Genomic DNA, 19,099 nt, shown 5'->3' on the forward strand with positions numbered 1-19,099 from the left:
AAGCTCAGAGAACACCTACCAGGATAAATGCAAAACAAACAAAAACTACACCTAGGCATATCACAGTCAAACTGCAGAAAATCAAAGTTAAAGAAAAAATCTTGAAAGAAGCCAGAGTGGGGAAAAATACCTTACCTACCAAGGAGCAAATATCAGAATTACATCTGACTTCTCAGAATCCATACAAGCAAGAAGAGAACGAAGTGAAATATTTAAAGTGTTGAGGAAAAAAAAAAAAGCCAGCCTAGAATTCTGTACCCTGCAAAATTATCCTTCAAAATTGAGGAAGAATTAAAGACTTTCTCTAACAAACATTGAGGGAATCTGTTGCCAGTAAGAAGGAACATCATGTCAGAAACTCCGATCTACATAAAGAAGAGCGCTGGAGTATGAATAAGTGAGGGTAAAATATTTTTCTTATTTTTATTTTTTCTTATTCTTAATTGATCCAACAGATAAGTTTGTTCAAAATAATAACAGCAACAATGTACTTGATACTGTATACTTATGTGCATAGATATGTTCTTGAAGGCTTATGTATATAACTGACTCAATGACAACAATGATACAAGGGACAGGAGGGAAGAATCAGGAATATTTTGTCATTAAAAGGTACTTGCCGTACCTGTGAAGCAGTAATAGTGTTATCTGAAAGTGGACTTAGATTAGTTGTAAATGTCCAGTGGAAACTCCAGGGTAACCATGAAAAAGAGTAAGAAAAAGAAGTATAATTGATATGCTAAGAAAAGAGAGAAAATGGAGTCATATAAAATACTCACTAACACCACAAAAAAAGGCAAAAAAACATGGAAAACATGAAGAGGAACAAAGAGCAAGCGCAACAAACAGCAAACAGTAACAAATATGATAGATGTTAAACCAACTATATCAACAATTGCCTTAAACATCAAAGGTCTAAATATACCAATTAAAAGAGATTGCCAGATTAGAAAAAGAAAAAAAAAAAAGACCCAACTATGTGTTTTCTACAAGAAACCCACTTTACATATAAAGACACATATAGATTAAAAGTAAAGGGATGCTTTCCGGACCTGGCTAAGGAGGAGGCACCATCATGGGAGTTGACAGCCGCCACAACAAGGACCGAGACGTTCGACGCAAGGAGCCCAAGAGCCAAGACACCGACTTAAAGCTGCTGGTCAAGCTGTACAGGTTTCTGGCCAGACGAACCAACTTGACCTTCAATCAAATTGTACTGAAGAGGTTGTTCATGAGCCACACCAACCGGCCACCTCTGTCCCCTTCCCAGATGATCCAGATGAAGCTTCCTGGCCGGGAAGGCAAAACAGCTGTGGTGGTGGGGACTACAACCGATGATGTGTGTGTCCAGGAGGTGCCCAAACCGAAGGTGTGTTCTCTTCGAGTGAGCAGCTGTGCCCAGAGCCTCATCCTCAAGGCCAGGGGCAAGATCCTCACCTTCGACCAGTTGGCCCTGGACTCCCCCAAGGGCTGTGGCACTGTCCTCCTCTCTGGTCCTTGGAAGGACCGAGAGGTGTACAGGCATTTTGGCAAGGCCCCAGGAACCCCGCATAGCCACACCAAACCCTACGTACGCTCCAAGGGCCGGAAGTTCGAGCACGCCAGAGGCAGACTGGCCAGCCGTGGCTACAAGAACTAACCCCAGATCCTACCTTGTTATTAAAAAGATGTTGGATGCTTAAAAAAAAAAAAAAGTAGGGGGCTTCTCTGGTGGCACAGTGGTTGAGAGTCCGCCTGCCAATGCAGGGGACACGGGTTCGTGCCCCGGTCCGGGAAGATCCCACATGCCGTGGAGCGGCTGGGCCCGTGAGCCGTGGCCGCTGAGCCTGTGCGTCCGGAGCCTGTGCTCCACAGCGGGAGGGGCCACAGCAGTGAGAGGCCCGCGTACCGCAAAAAAAAAAAAAAAAAGTAAAGGGATGGAGAAAGATATACTGTTAACACTAATTAAAAGAAAATATTTGCAAAAGACACGTCTGATAGGGGCTCCCCTGGTGGCGCAGTGGTTGAGAGTCTGCCTGCCAATGCAGGGCACACGGGTTCGAGCCCTGGTCTGGGAGGATCCCACATGCCGCGGAGCAACTGGCCCCGTGAGCCACAATTACTGAGCCTGTGCGTCTGGAGCCTGTGCTCCGCAACAAGAGAGGCCGCGATAGTGAGAGGCCCGCGCACCGCGATGAGGAGTGGCCCCCACTTGCCGCAACTAGAGAAAGCCCTCGCACAGAAACGAAGACCCAACATAGCCATGAATAAATAAATAAAAATTAAAAAAAAAAAAAAGACACGTCTGATAAAGGGCTGTTATCCGAAATACACCAAAAAAACCTCTTAAAACTCAACAATAAGAAAACAAACAATACAATTTTTTAAATGGGCAAAAGATGTGAACATATACCTCATCAATAAAGACATACAGACGGAAAGAAAGTAATGAAAAGATGTTCAACATCATATGTCATTAAGGAATTGCAAATTAAAACAACCATGATACACCACACACCTATTAGAATGGCCAAATTCCAAAACACTGGTAACACCAAATGCGGGTAAGAATGTAAAACAACATAACTGTCATTCACTGCCGGAGGGAATGCAAAATGGTACAGACACTTTGGAAGACAGTTTGGCAGCTTCTTATAAAACTAAACATAGGCTTATCATGTGATCCAGCAATCGTGCTCCTTGGTATTTACCCAAATGAGTGGAAAACTTAGGTCCACACAAAAACCTGCACACGGATGTTTACGGCAGCTTTATCCATAACTGCCCAAAACCTGGAAGTAACCAAGATGTGCTTCAGTAGGTGAATGGATAAATAAACTGTGGTGCATCCAGACAATGGAATATTACTCAGCACTGAACACAAATGAGCTACCAAGCCATGAAAAGACACGGAGGAAACTTAAATGCATTACTGAGTGACAGAAGCCAATATGAAAAGGCTACATGCTGTACGATTCCAACTATAGGACATTCTGGAAAAAGCAAAGCTAAGGATGGGACTTCCCTGGTGGTCCAGTGGTTAGGGCTCTGAGCTTCCACTGTGGGAGGCACGGGTTTGATCCCTGGTGGGGGAATTACATCCCACATGCATGCTGCAATTAAGAGTTTGCGTGCTGCAACTAAGGAGCTGGTGAGCCGCAACTAAGGAGCCCACGGGCCTCAACTAAGATGCAACGCAAATAAATAAATAAATAAATAAATAAATAAGCAAAACTACGGAGACAGTAAAAGGATCGGTGGTCACTAGGAGTTCAAGGGGATGGAGGGATGAACAGATGAGCACAGAAGATTTAGGGCAGTGAAATTACTTTGTATGATATTACAATGGTAGACACATGTCATTATACATTTGTCAAAAACTACAGAATGCACAACACTAAGAGTGAACCTTAAACTATGGACATGGACACTGTGTCAATGTTCCTCAATTGAAATAAACATACCCTCTGGTGCAGGATATTAATAATGGGGGAGGTTGTACGTGTGTGGGGACAGGGGTATAAGGAAACTCTCTGTACTTTCCATTCAATTTTGCTATGAACCTAAAACTGTTCTAAAAAATATAGTTTATTAATTTTTATTATTTTTTTTGAATGCAGTGGATTCTCGAAGCATCTTAGCATTTAATTAATTCTGTGCTTCTAAGCAGATCCATGTTCCCTAAACTTATGCACCAAGGCGTCCCTGCAAACGTACAGGGGAGACATAGGATATTTTAAATTTGAAGGAAACAAGTGATACTTTGAGTCTGTCAGGTACCAGACAAACTGCTAGCTCAAGGTAGTTCACAGCTCAACATTAGACTGCAATGCATTCCTTTTTATGGTGTCACAGCTTTGCAAGGCTGAGTTTTTAGCAGTTGCTGTGACCCAAGGAAGTGGCCTGTGAAAATCAACACGGAATAGGAAAGAGGGCATCCATGTCCGATCTTACTTCAAGCTTTGAGAAGTCGTTGCTGTGCTCAACAGGGGCACATATCCCATGAGTAAGTTCCTGTGATTATTTTAAGATGAATTAAAAGTATTATTATATTATTTTTTCTTTCAACTTCTTTGTGTTTTTTTAAACAGCTACTAAGTTATTAGGATATAAATATTAAGATGTTAGGATATAAATATTAAGCTGTTTGGACCTAAGGAGTTAATTAAACAGAATTGCTGGGCATTTCTTTTAGCTTGAAGGCTCTGTGAAAAGATTACTGAGGCACCCAAGGTACTGTGAACAAAGAAAGTTCAAGAAGCTCTGGAGCAGACAATGAATAGAGATACATTCATGATGTGAGTTAAGGCTAAAAGGGAAGCGTTCCAGACTCAAACATTCAGGCAGAAGAGACTTTCTGGCTCAACTGAAGGCTAATGAGATGCAGTAATAATAAGCACTTAGGTTGGGTCAATACTGAAGAAGGCTGACTTCATTTATTTTATATCAAATGCTATTCAGGTTGGAGTTCAGGGTGACAAAAACCTCTAGGCTTATCTGCAAGGCCACTGTTAACTCTCCACATGGCACACTTGTTATACATTCTCTTTGAGTCCATTAAAATATAACCATAAAAGTTTATTAATGTTTAAAAATGCTATGTTCATTTTATGCTATGGGAATTTCACCTCAAATTTTAAAAAGGGAGGGGAGAGTTCTATGGATTTGAGTTAATAAAACAGCAAACACATAAGGTATACTCTAGTGTTCTAAACACTGACAAAATCTGTTTAATCTTATAGGGTTAAACATATAAACACCAACAGGCTCCTTAATCTCTGTGTGTGAGTTTCTTCCTCTGTACAAGGCAAATAAGGGAATAGCAGAGCTGGGATGTGAACCAGAGTTGGCTAGAGAGTCCATGTTCTTCACCATTCCACGACACTCCTAGGGTGCCAGCACTTATTCTGTGGGGATCCAGAGGCAGAACCAATACCAAGGTCTTTCTGACAATGAAGGCTGCCCTCCAAAATGGAAGGAGTTCCCCGATTAGATGAGTTCCAGCGGGGACTGGTCAACTGACGGCAGTGCTCAGACAGAGAGGATCACATCCAAAGCTGCACGAGATCATTTCTAAAGCTCCTTTCAAATCCAAAACTGATTCCAGCACAGATTTCTGAGCTATTTGCATAAAAAAGTGATACAAAATTTAAAAATGTAACTCTGTCAATACAATGTACCCTTTCTTCAGAATTTTTAAACCTCTACTCCAATTTTATCATCTACCCTGACTCAACTGCACATGAAGGGTTCATAACAAATCACCCAAATGTATGCTTTCTGAATATTATTTATTATAGAAAGAAACAGGGTTGAAGGTACTCTTGGCTGGTCTCCACTATGTTTCCTACTTTTCATATTCTGAGCTATAAAAATATCATACTCACAATAACAATAACAACTTTCACTCGTTTCCTCTATGGTAAAATGGGTGGATTAAACTAAATGAAATTAGATTTCTAAAATACCTTCCTTTCTAGAATTCTAGCCATATTAATGCAGAAACTGATTTTTGAAGATAGATTAGGAGATTTTTTTAAATTTAGTGGTTTAAAAGTACTTAACGTTCTAATGCAATGATATTCAAGTAACCAGACATTATTTAAGTGGGAAGACAAACTGCCAGATTTTAAAAGTAAAGGACTTTATCATACTTGATCATAAAAGGGGAGACGACCTCTCAAGAGGAAACTGAATTTATGGAATGTAGTCTAGCTGAGAACTAGCTCACCGGTCACCGAGGGAAATGCAAAAACAAACCATTCCCCACCAAGACAAACAGGACACGTACATGCCCATGCACAAATTACTCCAGATTCTGAGAAACCACCAAAAGATTTTTCAGGAAAATAAATCAGACTTCTTCTATTGTGGTAGTTATAAAAAACATTTTTACAATAAAATCAGCCATTTAAAGGTCTCAAAAGGGCCATATCATGTGAGGAAAAACAAAGAGAGTAATCTCTTTAAGTACTGAATTTTTTTTAAAAAGACTTTTTCCCAGATCTCATCCTACAGAAAATACTAATGAGTAATTGTACACTACCAAAGAAAAAGCCCAAATAAATCTGATTTTAACATCTACTTATACTTTGTCACCTATTCTTGCCTTCTCCCTCATTAAAAACGTGTCCCAGTGAAATTAAAAAGAAAACCAACATAATAATCCACAAGCACACAAGATGCTGACTCAGTACTGACTCTGCCCACTTACAAGAGTCCCTCGCTGGCTGCGGAATGTGCTGCACACAACAGGCAAGTCCAGGTCTATAATGAGGGCTGTAACTCCAATCCCATCTTCTGCACTCAAGAAAGCAAGTGATAATGTAAATAAGAGACAGGATTATAGGAATTAGTGAATTAACTCTAATTACTCTCTTTTTTTAAGTACATCATTTGCAAGCTTTGCTTTGCTGCTTCAAATATTATTTAGAAGCAAAATACTGTTGGCATATTCCCCAACTGTATTTTGACATTGACATCAACCACTGCCCTAGAGAAGCAGTTATCAGAATGTGGTCTGAAGACTCCTGCGGAGGGTCCCCAAGCCTCCCTTTTCCAGCTACATGTCTTTGTGAGGCCAGATTTTCTTCACCTACTTCAACCAATCATCAGGCAGCAACAGGTTGAATGCAGAATCCCACTGCCTGTGGTTAAGAATCCACCTGCCAATGCAGGGCACACGGGTTCAATCCCTGGTCCAAGAAGATCCCACATGCCGCGGAGCAACTAAGCCCGTGCGCCACAACTACTTAGCCTGTGCTCTAGAGCCCGCGAGCCACAACTACTGAGCCCACGTGCTGCAACTACTGAAGCCCGGGCGCCTAGATCGGGTGCTCTGCAACAAGAGAAGCCACCGCAATGAGAAGCCCGTGCACCACAAGGAAGAGTAGCCCCCGCTCGCCACAAATACAGAAAAGCCCCTGCGCAGCTACGCAGACCCAACACAGCTCTCGCCAAAAAAAAAAAAAAAAAAAAAAAAAGAATCCCACTGCCTTCTCTTAAACCCACATTAAGAGGTAACAAAAATGTAAAGCAATGCCAATCTTCTTACTAAATTGTTTTTTGTTTTGGAATATGTTGTTATTTTTAATCAAAAATATGTTGTTACCATCTAATGAGTTATTAACTGCTATTTTAAATTAATAATTAAATATTTTAATAGGTTCTCAGTTTAATTTCTAATAGAGTAACATTAATAGATATAACCCACATAAACACAAGCTCTTTGAGGTCCTCAGTAATTTCTGAGAGCATGGGGGTCCTCAGTCTAAACAGTCTGGAAATCCTAAAGGACTAGTTAAATAGATCGCACTATATCCCTCTAACGTATCATTATACCCACCACACCTAGGACAAATGTTTAATGAATGACACTGAGAGAGTTATGAAACACTCTGAATAAAATAAACTCATTTTGTTTAAAACTTTGGCTATGTAGATAAATTTTTACAAGGGGGAAAGAAAACTAGAGATATGTACAAAAGTGTCAAGACTAAGGATCTCAAAGGCAGTATTTTCGGTCATTTTAACTTTTTCTTTTTTGTACTGAAATGTATTACAGTGGGGGGGGGGGACAATCTGGAGCAGCATTTCCCAAAGTGTGTTCTATGGAACACCAGTGCCACAACACGCTCCAGGAAGGGCCCATGGTCAAGTCACCTGGATAAGTGTGGATTATATCCCCGCGCGGCGATTCCTCAACACGCACGACTACACTAAAGGTTCTGAGAAGCCCTACAGTAATGAAACCTGTTTAACAGCATTTCCCAAACTTAGGTGACCAACAGACACCTTTTACCAAGTAACACCTATCCATGTAACATCCTTAGGGAAACACTGTCTTAGCAATCAACGTATCCTATATAACAGTCTGAAGAGGAAGCCTACAACTGATCCTTTATCATTACTGTTAGAAATCACCATGTCACCATTATTTAGAAAGGATGACCTCTAGTAAATGACACCTACAAATCCACTTGAGAATTTGGGGGGTTATGTCAAATACATTTTTTTACATTTGCTTTAGTAAAATAATTCTACAAAGGTATAAATTTAATTCATATAGATTCAGGGACTTGAAAAATTCAAGGAAAGGTTTTATTATTATTTTTTTTTTTTGGCCACACTGCATAGCACGCGGGATCTTAATTCCCCAATCAGGGATTGAACCTGTACCCCCTGCAGTGGAAGCACGGAGTCCTAACCACTGGAACGCCAGGGAAGTCCCAAGGAAAGGTTTTATTTACTTTTTAAAAATACTTATGTATTTGGCTGCACTGGGTCTTAGCTGCAGCATGCATGTGGGATCTAGTTCCCTGACCAGGGATCGAACCATGGGCCCCCTGCACTGGGAGTGTGGAGTCTTAACCACTGGACCACCAGGGAAGTCCCCCAAGGAAAGTTTTTTTTTTTTTTTTTTCAAAGGAACCCAACCATTACAATTCCACTCATTCATTCATTCATTCATTCATTTATGGCTGCATTGGGTCTTCACGGCTGCGTGCAAGCTTTCTCTAGTTGCAGCGAGTGGGGGCTACTCTTTGTTGCGGTGCACTGGCTGCTCACTGCAGTGGCTTCTCTTGTTGCAGAGCACAGGCTCTAGGCACGCGGGCTTCAGTAGTCGTAGCAGGCGGGCTCAGTAGTTGTGGCTCGCAGGCTCTAGAGCACAGGCTCAGTAGTTGTGGCGCAGGGGCTTCGTTGCTCCGCGGCATGTGGGATCTTCCCGGACCGGGGCACGAACCAGTGTCCCCTGCATCGGCAGGCGGACTCTCAACCACTGCGCCAACAGGGAAGCCCTTAAATAGCAATTCTTAAGTAAAATTTTCTTTGATGAAAAACATTCAGTACATCGGACCATAAGTCGTTCGTTTAAACGATGCACATCAGTGAGTATTCTCTTGAAGGGGCGACCTGCACATACAGGCAGCTCCTGGCGTGGCTGACACTCCGCCTGCTGAGGGCCTGCTACACCCCTACCTCTCTTCCGCCCCGGCCACCCCAGGCAGTGCTGTCACCTGGGCACCAGGGGGCTTGCTGGCCCGGGTCTCCTCTCTTCCGCTGCCTCTCTTTCTTTGTTGGGGTCGCAGTGAACAGGCCTCACTCCCTCGGTCTCCTCGCACAGGCTGGATCACGCAGATCATCGGGCTCCTAGTCCCCTCGACCTTTCTCTTCCTGGAGGCTCCTCTCCATTCCAGGCCTAAGCCAACACGCCTCACACATTCTCTGAAGCTGCTCTACTACCCCAAGACCTACTTACCACACAACGGGAGCCAGCATTTCGTTGGTTTATACAATGATTAATATTATAAGGCTGTGTGTGGGCTGTATTTTACTGCATATTTGCCTGATTTTCAACTCGTAATGGGTAAACTGGTTTCTGACCATCACTTCTGGAGCTTTAAGCAGTTTGTAACAATGTTTCCAGGGGAAAATATAACTTGAGTTCCAATCTGAATTCCTAACAGAGTGATATGAATTGCCTTTTCAGGTCATCTGGGAATCAGAAATGGGTCCCAGGAAACAACACATCAAGACAAAGCCAGGTTAAGGCAGCTGAAGAACAGGCACTAGAAGACAGCACAGAGCTGGGGTGGTCTCACCTGGGCTGAGTTCCCCTGACTCAGGCAACCTGAGCTCAGAGAAATAAAACGTGCCTGAGCGTTTCAGGAGACAAGATTTCAATCCGACCAGGACTAAACACGGACTGACTTTTGTCAGCCACCACTGGGGGTTTCCTCAGGTGCCAGGGTTCCACCACCGCCCACTGCACCAGCCTGCCTCAGTTCACCTGTCTGTACTTGGGTTTCCAAAAGATAAGCAGGTACAGTCAGGACTGCTCTATTCCAAGGCAAAGCTTCTGCTCCAAATCCCCATGGGCTCTCCTATACCCCTGAGATGAGTTTCTAGATGAAACAGAAACTTCAGGAAACCCTTTTAGCCTTCTCCCTTCAGGCTTAAACAACCGAAGCCTGGCCTGAGTGGCCCATGTTTGCTTTCTCGTTGCCCCTGGTTCACTCTGCCCATCAGCACTGAAAACCACAGAAGCATACACCGTTTTAAAAGAAAAGAAAAAAATGCAGTGAAGACACACTTGCCTTATGCACTACTTTTTAAAAGTAGTGATAAATATATCAAACCTTTCAATGCTCAGAAAGGACTAATTCTAGAAAAAAATAGGGTGAGTAAACTTTATTAACTGAATAAGCAAATATATATTAATTACCGGCACTTATGACCTTTCTAAAACATTTCATCAAACAAGTATTAATGTTGCAGTTATTATTAATTGAAGTCACAACTGGGGGAGAGGCTATGTTATTAAATTATCCCACTGGTACATCTTCCTCCGATTAGAAAAGGTTTTTAAATGTCAGATTTCATATAAAAGAAGCATTTAATTCGTTTTCCATTCTAGGCTTTGAATGTTTCTAAGATACAAGTTGCTTCCCTTAATTAAGCAAGAGAAGGCTTCGTACACTTGGGCATGGACTTTTTAAAACCCCTGCCAAATCAAAGTGCCGTATTCAGGAATCATGTGCAGATATGAATGGATATTTACAAACAACTCAGAAGCAAGATCAGAAATGTTGCCAACTTGGGGCTTTATAATTCAGGCTGGGGGATTATCAAGGGACCCTACCATTAGCACAGCACTAGCAGATGAGGTGCTCAAAGGCTGAGAATGGCTGCTGCCTACCTTTCAGCCCTCCCACCGTTCTTCATGACCGTGGCCCAGAGTGAGAGCGGCCTGGGGAGAAAATTAAGTTCAAGCCAGTGCATTTTGCTACTTACTAGCTACTCTGATAAACATGTCAAACGCACGGCAAAAAGCAAGATTAGGGATTACCCAAGAATTTTAATTATTTCTGTTATCCTTGTTACTAATTCCATGAGTAATAGGAAACTGGCATGAATTAGTCAAGGCTTTTTAAAGGTAAATATAATCTGCTTGACGGAAAGGCTTTAATCCCCCAAATCAAAAGCTACCCTGTTCCTCAATTAGCCTCTACCTCCCATGTGCTCGCATTGTCTATTGTGAACTGAGTATGCTCTGTCCTCCGCCAGGTGCTGGGGGACAGAGCAGAGTGTGCAGGCTCCACCCCGAGGCCACCAGTGAATAAGTCTTCCAGTGGCGGCGGGGGGGGGGGGGGGGGGGGGGCGGCATCAGTGGGGAGGGGCCGCTGAGGAGGGCTGGGCCTCAGCTGCTTCATCTGAGAGGTGCCCAGAGGACCAAGGGCTCTGGCTAAAATCTCAGGGTCAGGCCCACATCCTATTAGTCTATCAATACTCAGGACCAGCTTCCTGGGCGTGCCGGGCCCCATGCTTGGTTTAATGCTCTGCTGCCATCTTGAAATTCCTAATAATTTCTGAACAAAGGAGCCCCACACTTTGACTATGCAGCTGGTCCTATCAATATTCATCATTAACTACGTCTGAGATACACAAAATTAAATGTGACTGGATTCTGCATTTCAGATGGAATAAATTTTGCTCTTTAAAAGCCACTTATCAGACAACCTCATACAAATCACTCAAGTTTTACACTATCTACAATTTGAGTTTATGACCTTCAATTTTTTTTTCTTGGTGGTCCTTAAAATGAAAGTACTGTATTAGTACTTTTAAGATTTAGGAAGAGCTCAGAATAGATATGTCTTCACTATACTTTAAGCAGGTATTAAAGATGACATTCATTTTTACTGTTTTAAAATTCACTTTCAATCTAAAGACATTTCTAAGTGTTTTATACTATGAATTGAAGATTGGGTAAATAACAAACAGTTTACTTAAAGAATAAATCAAAGGACCAGACAAACTAATTTACTTTAACAAAGTACTTTTTAGCCAATTAGTATTAACAAAAATGTAATGAATGAAGAAATGTCACTTTCTAAACTAGCCATAGTTTAAGAATTCTAGTGTTTCTTACAATTCCTTTCATAAAGTTAAGCCCTAGATATTTACTCTGCTGTGACTAGGGTGTCCCCCAATCACTGGGTCTGCAGCATTGTACTAGCTCATTCCTCAGACCACAGGCAGAAATCAGGGCCTGGGGGATGGATGCTTGGCCACAGATGCTCTCAGCCTTTCTTCAAGTGAGAGGTGACAAAAACAAAGAGCTGCATGGCTGGGTGCCTGCAAGGGTTTCAGGGATTGATAAGATTTAGTCCTAAGGAAAGCTGACTGAAGTCCCAAACAATGTTTTGAAGAAAACGGTTTCTTTGTGAGCTAGCAAGTGCCCAGGCTGAATGATCAATTGTCAGGGACGTGTGAAGAAACGTCTCTTTTACAGGGAAGGCTACTTAAGTGCAGAGGACAGACCTTTCAAAGCTCCTTTCAACTCAAAGTCTAATGTCCTGGGTAGAAATGATATGGGAGATAGGGGTGAAGGAAGGAGTTGGTTGGATGAAATGCCAATTTATCCTGAGAGCAGGAAAAAGAATCAGCAGCTTAAACCTGTCATAAGAAAACACTTAGACAACTGTGAAATATGTATCTAATTAAAAAGATGCTCCTGGGAGTGATTATGGAGGTCAAGAGTGAATGTAGAATGGTGTAGCTACTCTGAAAAACAGTTTGGTACCTCCTCAAAATGTTAAACATAGAGTTATAAGACTCAGCAATTCCACTCCAGTTATACACCCAAGAGAACTGAAAATGTATGTCCACACAAATATATGTCCAAGAGAACTGCACATGCATGTTCACAGCAGCATTATTCACAGTAGCCACGAAGTGGAAAACAACCCAAATGTCCACCAACTGATAAATGGATATATAAAACGTGGTCTATCCACATAGTATGGAACATTGTCTTAGTCTCCCTGGGCTCTATAACAAAATACCATAGTGTTTTGGCTTACAAACAACAGAAATTTATTTCTCACAGTCCTGGAAGCTGGGAAACCCAAAATCAAGGTGCCAGCAGATGCAGTGTCTGGTGAGTGTCCATCTCCTGGTTCATAGCCATCTTCCCGTTGTATCCGCCGGTGGCAGAAGAGGCAAGGGAGCTCTCTGGGGTCTCTTGCACAGAGGCACTGATCCCATTCGTGAGGGCTCCACCCTCATGATCTAATCACCTCCCCAAAGCCCCCACCTCAAAATACCATCAAATTGGGGATTAGGTTTCAACATATGAATTCTGGAGGGACACAAACATTCAGTCTATAGCAAATATTATTCAGCCATAAGATGGAATGAAGCACTGATACCCACTACAACATGGATAAATCCTGAAAACATCCTGCTAATTGAAAGAAGCTAGTCACAAAGGCCACATATTATAATGATTCCACTGATATGAAATGCCCAGAACAGGCAAATCCACAGAGATAGAAAGTAGATTAATGGTTGCCAGGGGGGAATGGGAAAAAGGGGAATTTGGAGTGATTGCTAAGGGATAGGGGGTTTCTTTCAGGGGTGATGAAAATGTGCTGCAATTAGATATTGGGGATGGTTGCACAACTCTGTGAATATACTAAAATCACCGAACTGCATACTTTAAAAGGGTGAATTTTATGGTATGTGAATTATATTTCAATAAACCTGTTTTTCAAATTAAAAAAGAGTGGATGCAGGAAAGGAGTCTTCTTTTGCCCTAAAACAGTAAGTTCTAGAAAGTACAGATCAAGGTAGACTTGAAGAGTAGCAGACTTGATAGAACAGTTCTTGTCACGAGAGAATGAGACTGGTTCAAAACATATTCGTGGGCTTCCCTGTGGCACAGTGATTAAGAAACCACCTGCCAATGCAGGGGACACAGGTTCGAGCCCTGGTCCAGGAAGATCCCACATGCTGCAGAGCAACTAAGCCTGTGCGCCACAACTACTGAGCCTGCGCTCTAGAGCCCGCGAGCCACAACTACTGAAGCCCGCATGCCCAGAGCCCGTGCTCTGCAACAAGAGAAGCCACCGCAATGAGAAGCCCGTGCACTGCAACGAAGAGTAGCCCCCCTCCCTGCAACTAGAGAAAGACCACGCGCAGCAATGAAGACCCAACGCAGCCAAAAATAATAAAAAATAAAACAAAATTCAGACATAACTGCTGCAAAGGAAAATTCCAGGAAAAAAAAAAATTCATGTCCGACCAAAGGTAAAAAAGAAACACCTGCTTCTTCCTCCACCATGCCACTGCATACTTCTCACTGGGGTTCTGGAATAGAAGGAAGTTAACTTTCCTATGTATCTTATTGGTTTTTAAGAAGTTCTAAATTCCATGACTTTGAAGTAATTGAATCTTTGCCTAGAACTTTAAAAATAAAAAAGCCTTAGCAACAGATCTTGTGGAAGTTTTTAATCTAATATCATCCTACAGCTAAATGAGAAAATGAACAAAAATCTCTCTAAAACATAGGGAAGAAACGACCTATCAAATAGGGGACAACTGGATGCTGTGCCCCAACTCCTAGATGGTGGTGACTCTATGGAAAAACGGGCACCTTGCATCACGCTGACATGCGGGCAGGGCAGGACTGTCATAGTCTGAAGCTTCCTAACTCTGGCCTTTGCATAGCCTCTACTGGTGTCAAAATGTCACTTGTGAGGGTTTGGGGTTTTTTAAACAGTGCAAGAACATGACAATGCATAAATCATTTCCACCAACTTTGAATCTACATTCTGGAGATAGCTCTACTAAAATCTAATATCACAAATCAATATCTTAAATTTCAATCATAAAAGATAAATTTCTTAAGTACCTCTGCTCTTACCAAATCATGACCAAAGTATATTTTTAAGAACGTAATGATCTAAAACCTCAGTTAATCAGAAGGGGTGAGAAATAAGACTCAATGATTTTCAGAATAACCAAATCTCCTATTTTGTTTCAACTATTATAAGCAAAAACTCTATCCAAAATATTACATTTTCCTATCTTAGAAAGCAGTAACAAAAATAATTCAATCCTTTTCTTTCATGTCTTAAATATTTAATATCCCTCAGGTTCCTCATTTTATATGTTAAGAATTGGTTGAGTAAGCTTAACCAAGTCCTAAAACTAGTATCATGGAATTATAGCATTTTCTAATTCCAATACAAAAATAATGTTATCATATTTCATAAAAAATTCATTTATTGGTCATATTCCTCATACCTAAAACTTAATTAACTGCTTTTTTTGGCTCAAAAATCAAATAGTACTGACCCAGATAATGTATGATATGAATGCCTACAACTTCCTTTTAAAAAAGAATTTCTAGGAAACTGTTTGGTTTTATGTTTTTTTTCCTGAAAGCAGTATGCAGCCAAAAGCTGGATTCCAGTTAACTGAGGGTTCCAGTTAATCGAGTCCCAGCTCTTAAATCGAAATACATTCAGGATTATTAATATTTTATTATTTCTTTAGCAGTTATAGGTCTCGTGAAATAAATTTACTTTCAGCAATAAAAATGTTAAATTAAGTGTAATATTTAGGTCTACAATAAAATTATTTTTCCTCAAAGTTGCTTGTGAAAAACAAGGTAAAAAATTAAGCTTTCACAAAAAGCTGAGAATTACAGTTTTTTTGAAAAATGAACTCGAAGTGGTAGCCACAGAGCTACAGCCGTCAAAGGCTGATACAGACTTTTATGATCTAATACTCCAATGCTGCAATCAACATAATGAATCCTTGAAAAATTATCTACTAATGAAGTCTTATATCCGTGTTGTAGAATTCAAGCTCCTTTATACTCTGTGATGCTTTTCTCAGTACCTAACACTTATCTGTCAGGTAAAAATCAGGATGTAAAAACACTAAGCTGCCTAAACTGGAACAGAGTTATACATTCATTCACAAAACACTGTGTGCCTACTGTGTGCGGATACATATGTGAACAACACAGACCAAAATACCCTTCCACTTTGGGGCATAGGTTCCAGTGAGGGGAGACAGGCAATAAACAGAATAAGTAAATAACAGAGCGTGTTAGAATGGGGTAAGTGCTACGGAGAAAAGAAAAAGTGAAGCAGGGGAGGGAGGATTCAGGGGTTCCGAGAGATGAAATTTCAACCAGGATGGTGAGGAGAGGCTTCACTGAGAAGTTTGTGTGCAAACAGAAAAGTAACAGTGAATGTTATTTATTGGCTTTGAAACGCATTATAAGATTGCATTTATTTTTATTTAATATTCATAGAAGCTTTCTATTTTCTTGATTTCAGTTATCTATTTCCCGATCACTGACGGACTGGAGAGAAGGAAGGCGGTACAGGGCATGCCAAGGAAATTTCTCCTAATATTTTGGTTTACTTGATTTTTTTTGAGAACTACAGCTACAATTAAAGTGAAATTTAGGGTTCTCCATAAACAACGAATTAATAGTCACAATGGAATTTATATTACAAAACCTCACATCTCTCCTTGTTTATACGTTTCTTTCCCCCATTATTTTTAGAGGTAGCTACAGTATGAATGAACAACAGTTACTAATGTCACACTGTTTTGCAGGATTAAAAATTCAGGTATTACTTGAAATGATCATCTTTTACAATTAGCCCACAGAAAGTGTCTCCACAAACTGCCTATTTAAATACAAAATTTATTTGTAACATCTCAAAATGAAATCGTTTTATTAGCATTTCATGGAACATTCATGAGACGTTTTTCTAACCTGCAAGCTGGAAGAAAAACAACAAATGCAATAGAATAACTGATGTTTAAAATGTGTTTTTATTTGGAAGACTAAGATTCTTAAGCATTATAAAGGTACCAAGAAAAGCTTAGAGAAAGTTAGCAAATTACAAAGGACTCAAGCCCTCAACACGTCTTTCACATAAGATTTCTGTTAGTCCGCCATAATGAAGACATGTGATAGCTGAAATCTTCAGTAACGCTAACGGGCTAATTAATTAGCCCATTTGCTAATTCAATACTGAACACCAAATGCAGGTGAATGGACAAACTTAAGAAAATGTGGATTTTAACAAGAAATATTATCACTGACTAAACTAAATATACTTGAACTATTCCCAAAATACCCAATCCAAGCACATATTTTTAAGCTGTGTGGGTTTTCCCCAAGAGAAGCAAACTTTGACATTTTTTCTTGGATCTATGAGACTTAGGGACCTCCATCCCACATCTGGAAAGAACATTTCAAACTTACCTTGATGTAAAATCAAACTGAGAGCAATTAGATACTTAGTGACTGAGACCTGAATTTGACAGAGTCAAAAGAATGTTAGAAATGAGATAAATGAAAGAAGTATTCCAAGTTTATCATCCTGGATGTGAAGAAAGGAACATACAACAAAACATGCACTTGCCTCTCCTGCCCTTTCATTTGTGAGCACCATACTTCTCTTGATATGTCATGCCCAGAAAGAGAAAATGATAATTATTTTAAAAGCTTTGCTAAATTGAAATATGACCATTTCATTCGGCCTTCCATCAACCCTCCCTCTCTCAAAATTTTTGATTTAAAAAATCAGAACAAGTACTCTATAGACTACACCTAGATTACTTTGCTCCAAGGCCGAGGAAAATGTTTATGATTCCAAGATCCACTCGGAAGCATATATCTGCAATGCGTAAGCTTTTCGTTGGCAAAGATCAGTCAATATCAGAGAGCGTGTAACGCTGAAAAGGTTAAGCGGTTGAAGGTTAAAACAACAACAAAACAATCGATTCACTAAGTAATATGTTTTTGCCAAGTAACCATAAAATAATCTCGGCCCTAAGCAATCAAAGAGGGGTTTCTCGTTTTTGCACGACCTAAATTACTGTCAGAAAAACTGCACCAAGGCGTCGGGGGTGGAGGAGAGGAAGATTTCTGACACCGGGTGAGACGACGGTCGTAAACCTCATCACAATTTCACCTTTGGGTGAAAAGGTGGGAGGAGAGCCAGAAGTTTCAGCCTCGGCTCGTTCGAAAACACGCTTAAAAGACCCTGGAAGGAGGCGGAAAAGGGCGAAGACGCCGCATCCGCGGTAGAGCAGCAGCAGATAATCGGAATCTGGGAAAAGGATGCGGAGAAGTGGGCTCTTATATAAGCACACACCAAAAACCGTGCGTGCACCCCCGGCCTGATTCACATCTCGGCACACAACACACGTACCCGGTATCTCACCCCAGGGATGCCTCCCCAGCCTGCGGGCGCTGCCGAGGAAGACTGACCGACGCTTCGGCCCTTCTGCACGTCCCCCCAGATCCGTGCAGCCACCAACCCGGCGCGGGTGCGATGCGGGCGGCCAGCTTCCCCCAGGCGCCTGCAGCGCCCCGACCCAGAGCCGCGCGCCGGGCCCCGAGCCCCGCGTCCCGACCCGGCTCCCGGCGCTCAGCCCCCGCGTCCCTACCCGGCCCCGACGCTTACCTCGCACGGCCCAGACCCCGCCGCTGCATAGCAGCCCGGCCAGCAGCAGCCAGGCGGCCGGGGCCAGCGCGGGAGCAGGGCGGCGCAGCATCGCTCCGGCTCCCGGCGCCGCGGCCCGCCCGAGGCGGGAGCGACAGGGACGCGCGCGGGGCTCCGAGCGGGGCTCTCGTGGCCCGAAGCCGGCTGCTTGGCGCCGCGGCGAGCACTGGGGTCCGAGGAGGCGCCGCCGCCGTGACGCTGGGCCGCGCGCTCGGGCCGCGGGCGCCCTCCCCTCGGCGGAGGAAGCGCTTCGCTGGAGGCAGCGGCAGCAACTAAGATGGCGGCGGCGCTCTCTCTCGGGTCCGGCGAGGGTACCCGGCCGGGGGCGGGGTGGCGGCGGGAGGGGCGGGGAGGGGAGCGACGGCGAGGCGCGCGCGCGGCGCTCCGGGGAGCGCGCGGGGCGTGGGGTGGGGGCAGGGCGCGCGGGCCTCCGAACCCGCCGGCGGGGCCTGGAGCGCGCGCCCGCGGGGCCGCGCCGGGGGTTGGGCTCGAGAGAGGCTGGGAGAGGCCCCGCGGGCTGCACCCCGCTGTCGGCTGCCGCAACCGCGAGCATCAACTCCTCATCCCCACGCGCGCTCACAGGCCCCGGAGCCGAGCGAGAGCTACCCTGGGGCCCGTGCCTCCCCTTTCTCCCCCTTCCCAACCCCCACCCCAAGGAGTGCAGACCCCGCTGGAGGGTGCAGCCCAGGGCCGCTGAGCGCCAACACCCTGCGCCACTTCGAGCAAGTCACGTCGCCTCCCAGAACCTCGGTGCCCTCTTCTGCCTAGTGGCAGTGCTGAGAGGGAGCTTG

General features: G+C 43.1%; 2 protein-coding genes across 3 annotated transcripts in view; one reads left to right on the forward strand and one right to left on the reverse strand.

The window, feature by feature from the left end:
• The window catches only part of CLSTN1 (calsyntenin 1), a 78,395-nt gene extending 59,800 nt beyond the window's left edge, over positions 1-18,595 (reverse strand). For both annotated transcript variants that reach the window (XM_082613017.1, XM_082613016.1), the window contains exon 1: positions 18,270-18,595. In XM_082613017.1, the coding sequence (XP_082469143.1) occupies positions 18,270-18,360 (91 nt within the window). In that variant the 5' untranslated portion in view covers positions 18,361-18,595. The remainder of the gene's footprint in view (positions 1-18,269) is intronic.
• Positions 1,061-1,708, forward strand: LOC309799660 (large ribosomal subunit protein eL18-like). Its single transcript, XM_082613026.1, has one exon. The coding sequence runs from the start codon at positions 1,076-1,078 to the stop codon at positions 1,637-1,639; it is 564 nt and encodes a 187-aa protein (XP_082469152.1). The 5' UTR covers positions 1,061-1,075; the 3' UTR covers positions 1,640-1,708.
• Positions 18,596-19,099: the final 504 nt, after the last annotated feature.

Source organism: Mesoplodon mirus (genome assembly GCF_964341445.2).
Source record: "Mesoplodon mirus genome assembly, chromosome: 3".
In the NCBI taxonomy this organism is placed as follows: Eukaryota; Metazoa; Chordata; class Mammalia; order Artiodactyla; family Ziphiidae; genus Mesoplodon; species Mesoplodon mirus.